Source organism: Hyperolius riggenbachi, chromosome 2, assembly GCF_040937935.1.
Source record: "Hyperolius riggenbachi isolate aHypRig1 chromosome 2, aHypRig1.pri, whole genome shotgun sequence".
Classification (NCBI taxonomy): domain Eukaryota; kingdom Metazoa; phylum Chordata; class Amphibia; order Anura; family Hyperoliidae; genus Hyperolius; species Hyperolius riggenbachi.
Genome location: NC_090647.1, coordinates 351,045,080 through 351,051,671, shown reverse-complemented (window position 1 = coordinate 351,051,671; position 6,592 = coordinate 351,045,080). Strand labels below are relative to the sequence as shown.

Here is a 6,592-nt window from a genome sequence, read left to right as displayed (position 1 = left end):
GGGAAAATCAGAGAATAAATATCTTAAATAAAGGAATTGAGCAAGACATTCATTGCGTCACTACTCCTGTGTATTCAGCAAGATCCATAATTAGTGTAAAAGGTCTTTATCCCTTTAAAAAAGGTAATGCACGTCATGGCCATGTGAGTGCAAGAACAGGTGTAGCTACAAAACACCCGCACACATAGGAACACACAAAGAAAACATGTTTGTGTGGCATAACCGGCCAAGACCAAACACTGAACGAACCAGATCAATCAGTGCTGAAAGGAGATCTCTAACAGGACAGGACTTTCAGCAGAAATTAAGACTAATATTCTGAATATCCTTTTTGGTTTTGTGCCAGTCATTTTTATAACAGAAATAACAGAACCCTCTAGAAAATGCTCACTTTCTTTTTTAACCTGATATAAAACAGTTTTCACACAATGCAGAAGACAATAATAAGATGAAGCACACACAATTATCTAACATGTATCTGAAACCAAAAAAACTTCATTTACACGAACCAGCAAATTAAAACCGAGAATAGTAGCAAAAATAAATTCAAGTCAATTAAACATACAAAACATTGTTTTGTTTAGAGCACAAGTCCATAAGGCAGCAGTTGGTCTTCATATTAACCTGAAAAATGCAGCACCTTAGATCCTGGTTATAGGGCAACTATTTGAAAAACACCCCATTTACTTTAGTACTTAATAGTGCAGCAGTTTAACAAAAACAGTGCAAAGAAATCATGGCAAAAGTGAGCCATTTGCTGCAATCGACCACTTGATTTGCACTTGTTGAACAGGGATTAGAACTGGCATCTCTCATCAAATGTACCACTAAAGCTCTAACGTCATTTGCATGTCTTTATAAACCTGTGTATTAAAATAAACCTGTCCCTTAAACTGTAGCAAGAGGGATATGGGGCTGGCATATTTATTGCCTTCTAAGTAAAGCTGGTTGTCTGGCTGTACTGCTGGTCTTTTTGGCTTAAGCAGTGCGAGTTGCACACCTGAGACAAGCTTGCAGCACAGTGTGGTCATAACTTTAGGGTAGGTACACACTAGGCAGAATCGCATGCGTTTTCCACTACGTGCTATGGAAACCGCATATGCGATTCTGTCTAGTGTGTGCCTACCCTTAGAGCCAAGGATGATCAATGAGATGCAAATAATTTCGAGTTGAGGCAGGTTTATGCAAATTTATGCAGTTTGTGAATTTTGCACAATGCTGCATCAACTCAAAATTATTTGCATCTCATTAACCATCCCTAATCAGAGAACCTGATCTGCATCCTCATTCTGGGCCAGTGCCTCAAAGTATTAGAAGCAGAGGATCTTCATGACAGACTCCATATCCCATAAGCAAAAAAGGTAAAAATGTCACCTGAGCTGTTGCAGAGATTCTTTGGTCAGGCGCTACAGAAGCATTACACAGCAGCTCTAATGCTGGCTACAAATTAGGCCCAGTTCACACAGACGCTTGCCAGGTGGTAAACGATGGCCACGTTGACAGTTGCAAGTGAATGAGCAGTGCCAGTATTGTTGTTTACTACAGTTTGTGAGCCATTTACCACTGCACCTCAGTGTTCCCCTGTGGGGGTGATAAACGCTGATCCCCACCGAAAAAATGCTTTTCTACACACTTGCAGAAAAAGCATTTGATCAAGATGCCCAACAAGTGTGTGTGTGAACCAAGCCAAAGGCAATCTTCCTAAATGGCTATGCAGTGTTGAGGTACATGCTACAGTCATGTTATGACCATTTACAGGATTGCGTAATCACACTACCACGTAAAGGAGTAACATGGTGGCTGTTAACATAAGCCAAAGTCTCAACAGATCTCTCACTTGTTGCAGTTTAACACCTGCAGCTTCTTCAGAGGAAGCAAAGAGATAGATTGTATGATTGTGTAGATCAGTCATGAAAGTGTATGACGGTACTGACTGCAGCAATATCAAGTAGTAAAATAGAGTATTTATTCTTAATAGATGTCCACTGACCAAGCAAATGCTTCTTTGGGAAATAAATAATAAAAAAAATAAAAACGGGAAAAAAAAAAAAAGTTGACCACAGGCCTTTCCAATCAGTACAGTAGGCCACCAGTAGACTCCAGTGCTGGAATACAGCAACAAGTCTCTGTGCTTTTAGTACTAACAACATCTGTGCAACTTTTACACAGCCTTGAGGATAACCTGAATCCACAACTAACAAATACTTTTGTAAGGGCTTTGGGTTACTATTTAAAAGGTCCCTGTTCTTCCTAAAAAAACAAACATATAAATATTAAATAATGTGTATTTCAGCTAAGCTCCTGTCCAATGAGCACTGCAGTCCTGTACACCTGCATGGCCTCTTCCTCTGCTACATCCAAGGACATACAGCTTTCTGTTACATGTGCACGATAACATCCCATATCCCAGAGTCTAGCACCACCATGCTCATTATCCTCTGAATCCAGGTTCAAAAGATCTTCAGCAGAAACACTTGATCTCATATATTGCATCTTTCCTTTTGGACGCTCCCTGAACCTTCCTGGAAAATCCAACAACTCAAACGACTCTGTGGAAAGAATGCTCTCTTGGCTAATAGCAGATGCTGTTTTCCCATGAGTCAGTGTGCACGGCGGTAATCTTTCATTTCTTAAACAGTCTACAGCTTCAAACGACAACTCAGGTGCCGCTCCGGCAGAAGAGAACTTTCCATTGCGCTTAAGAATTCCCTTCCTAACAACTGGTTCCTGTTGCGCCTGAGTAACTGCATTGGCAGCCTCAGGAATCTTTGCCCCAGTGGAAGTAGAGAAAAGGGGTTCATCAGTCTTTTCCTCAGCTATTGGGCCCTCATTATGTTCTGGAGAGGAGTAATAGCCAGACTCTCGCTGCTGGGGTTTCTTTAGGATCCCCTTCTTGGGCCCCGGTGGCACAGATGGAGCCTTGTCCTGAGAAATGTCCTGAGTTGATGCTACCTGGCCCATATTCTCCCTCTTAGACCGTTTTAGTGAACGTTGACGAGTGAGGGTTGCCCCTGGAAGATGCTGACGTAAGAAAGAGCGCATTTTAGAACCATTTTCCCATAAAGGACGAGAAGATCTTCTGAGCCATCCACCAACAACAGAAAATGGAGATTCAGAGTCCTTAACTGGCTCTGGTTCACTTGGCAGCCGTTCATATCCCCAGTTCACCCACCAGTGAGAAACCACATCTGATAATGTAGCTCTGCGCTCAGGATTCACCATTAGAAGCCATCGAATCAAACCACATGCATCTGCAGAGAAAATAGGGACAACAGTTAGCGAGAAACAAGATTATAATGAGAAGGCATACACGTGTTCTATACACCAAACATTATTTGAAGTTCACACTACCTGGCTCAGCCAAGTGCCACATAAAACAAATCTAAATTATCTGACTCCATGTTACCAAAACAACCTTATAATGAGCATTACAAAAGCTGGAATTCCTGAAGAGCTTACTCACCGGATGGTTGGCTTGGCTGCTTGTAAGCTCCACAGCTGATTTGAGCTACCAGTTTCTTGTAGTCCTGTCCATCAAACGGCATACATCCATGAACCAAAATGTAGAGAAGAACTCCTAATGACCAGCTATCCACCTATATTATAACATAAATCAATATTATAAACAAGGATGCATTGAGAGGGGGGTGTTTTTTTTTTTTTTTTACTTTACAGAGTTGTGAGAAAAAGTTTCGACCCATTTAAGAATTTTCCAAGTTTCTCCAAGATGGACCTTAGGCCTCTTTTCCTTGGACGGGTGAACTGCTAGTTTGTTGAGCAACATGGGGTGGCCGTCTGTCTGTGCTGAGCGCTTGTAAGCACCCAGCTGGTGGACGGGAGCAGCTCACAGGCAGTGAATTCATCGCCTTCAGCTGCTCATGGAAAAGAGTCTTTAATGGTAAATGGTGCATATGCACCTTATTCAACTGGAGTGCAGTCAGAGGAGTATGCACTTCTGCAACAAGATGGGATTTCAGGACACTCCTAACTTTTGGACTTTTACAGCTGGCAAGGTATCAAAATACAGCAATCTGAGCTCACGGTCACGTTTAGAAATGTTTAAGTTGGTTGCAACTTAAAAAAAAAAAAATAAGGGAAGATAATTTAATACTTTATTTGAAAACAGGACAACCAATCCATAGTTATAGGAATTGTCTTTGTAAGTTAATGAAAAGAGAACTTCCCTTTAGAGGGATACTACATTGGGTCTATACCCTTTTCACAGTATTCGCATGGGGGAGTTCACTGTCTAACTACCCTACACGTCCTGTAGAGAAAGCACAGGACAATCACCAATTTATCAATAGTACAGTAACACAAGAACATCTGAGCTATGTCTAAAGGTAGCCATACATCTAGTGATGAGCAGATTCGATCAAGAGACAAATCTCTTTCTGATCGAATCTGATTAGAGAGATCTCTGTTAGCTGCCCATACACCGCAGGCCGATTCCCAATCAATTTCAGCATAACATCTTTTGGGAATCAGCAGAGTCTGACGCATCCTCCACTGCCTCCCTAGTGTATAAAATGTATAAACACCCCCTCAAGGGGTACATTTAGATACTGGGGGACATTGTCAGGGGTTTTGTCGCTTGTCCCGATATTGATCGACCAGCAATAGCGACCAATATTGATCTTGCAGCATGTTCGATCGACACATGTGACCAATTTTTGCCCAAAATTGGTTGCATCGTTGATCGGGCATGCTCTTAGTTGCACAGATTTTCATCTGATTCAATAATTATTGGACTGGTTGATCGGCCACCAAGTCGTATAATGTATGGGCACCTTAACCTATTTTAGTTCCTGGACGTAGAAACTACGTCCAGGAACCATGCGCGCTCCCGGCCCACGGTACGTTAGCCAGGTAATCAGTGAATCAGGCTATGGTGCCCGATCACCGATTCCTCTCCCCTGCTGAAAAAGCGACAGCTTCTCTCAGAAGCTTCGCTTTTTTGGGCTGTAGCGTCCCCCATGCGTCTCTCTAAGCGTATGTTACGCTTAGAGTGACGTCATGTAAACAAACTCATGGCCGCCATCTTGTGGCCAAAAAGTAAATATTTACCTAAGGGTCTAAACTTTTTAAATATTAATGTAAAGATGAAATATTTCTAAATATTTTTTATTTTAAACTTGTAAATAGTGATAGTTGCAAAAACGGAAAAAATGCACCTTTATTTCCAAATAAAATATTGTCGCCATACATTGTGATAGGGACATAATTTTAACGGTGTAATAACCGGGACATATGGGCAAATGCAATGCGTGAGTTTTAATTATGGAGGCATGTATTATTTTAAAACTATAATGGCTGAAAACTGAGAAATAATGAATTTTTTCCATTTTTTTCTTATTCTTCCTGTTAAAATGCAGTTACAGTAAAGTGGCTCTTAGCAAAATGTACCCCCCAAGGAAAGCCTAATTGGTGGTGGAAAAAACAAGATATAGATCAGTTCATTGTGATAAGTAGTGATAAAGTTATAGGCTAATGAATGGGACGTGAACATTGCTCAAGTAAAAACGACGGAACGAGAATGGGTTAAGGGCCAGGCTTACCCAAATGTCAGATGTTCTTATGTTACTGTATATACGGATATAAAATAAATCATTTTTTGATATTTTGGGCATGCAGCAGATTCATTTTTCTGTTAGCTGACATTTCCGAGGCTTGGTGTTCCAGAGATCCTCCACTGCCTTTTCACTGAATATTCCTGTAGGCTGAGCGGTGGCCTGTTTTCCCTATCCATAGGACAATCAGATTGTACTGGTGCAACACAGCTACACAGTTTTAGAAGAAAAATCTCATATAAATACGATTCATTCCTATAGGCTACATAACAATCACTTTACTAACGCTTTCCCATAGTATCCTCCTTTCCATAGTGGTGGAAGTTCCACTCCACCTCAGTTGTGTGGTTCAGTGACCTACAGCTTGGAAATGTCTAGCTAATGGCATGTTGTACTCTACTTCCTCACTTTTCAATGTCAGGATTATTCTCGTGTGGACAGACATAAGGCAAATGCTATGCAAACCTCCACATTACATTAGCTGATGTAATATGAGAAGGTAGGCTTTAGTTAGGAGAGTATTTTACTGTAATGGCAAGTTGATGGGAAGGATTAAAAAGCAATAACTATGGGTGCACAGTAAGGGGAGCTCAATGATTTTTATTCTGGGAATAAAGGATTCATTTTTTGGGGGCAGATTAACTTTCCGAACGTTTTTCCGATAGATTTCCATTCACTTCTATGAGAAAAATCGATCAGGAAAACAATCAGATTGGACCTGTCGGAAATTATCCATCAAGCCATCTATTTGCCGTAAAAACTCATGGTGTATTCCCAGCATTAGATCTTTATGTCTGGAGTTACAAGTTTAACAGACAGATACATCAAGACAAATGGATGCAGAATGGGGTCTCACCTCGGGTCCTATGTAAGGTCTACCATTGACAATTTCAGGAGATGCATAAAGAGGACTACCACAGTATGTCTGAAGATAACCATTTGAGCGATAGATATTGGAGAGTCCAAAATCTGCAATCTAAATTAAAAAAAAACAAAAAAAAAAACTTTTAATTAAATAGAAC

General features: G+C 40.7%; 1 protein-coding gene across 3 annotated transcripts in view; it reads right to left on the bottom strand.

Annotated features, from left to right (window-relative positions):
• Positions 1-328: 328 nt before the first annotated feature.
• NUAK2 (NUAK family kinase 2) overlaps positions 329-6,592 on the bottom strand; it is a 57,917-nt gene continuing 51,653 nt past the window's right edge. For all 3 annotated transcript variants that reach the window (XM_068269577.1, XM_068269578.1, XM_068269579.1), the window contains exons 5-7: positions 6,427-6,546; positions 3,464-3,596; positions 329-3,251 (exon numbers count right to left, since the gene is read on the bottom strand). In XM_068269577.1, coding sequence (XP_068125678.1) covers positions 2,290-3,251; positions 3,464-3,596; positions 6,427-6,546 — 1,215 coding nt within the window. In that variant the 3' untranslated portion in view covers positions 329-2,289. The remainder of the gene's footprint in view (positions 3,252-3,463; positions 3,597-6,426; positions 6,547-6,592) is intronic.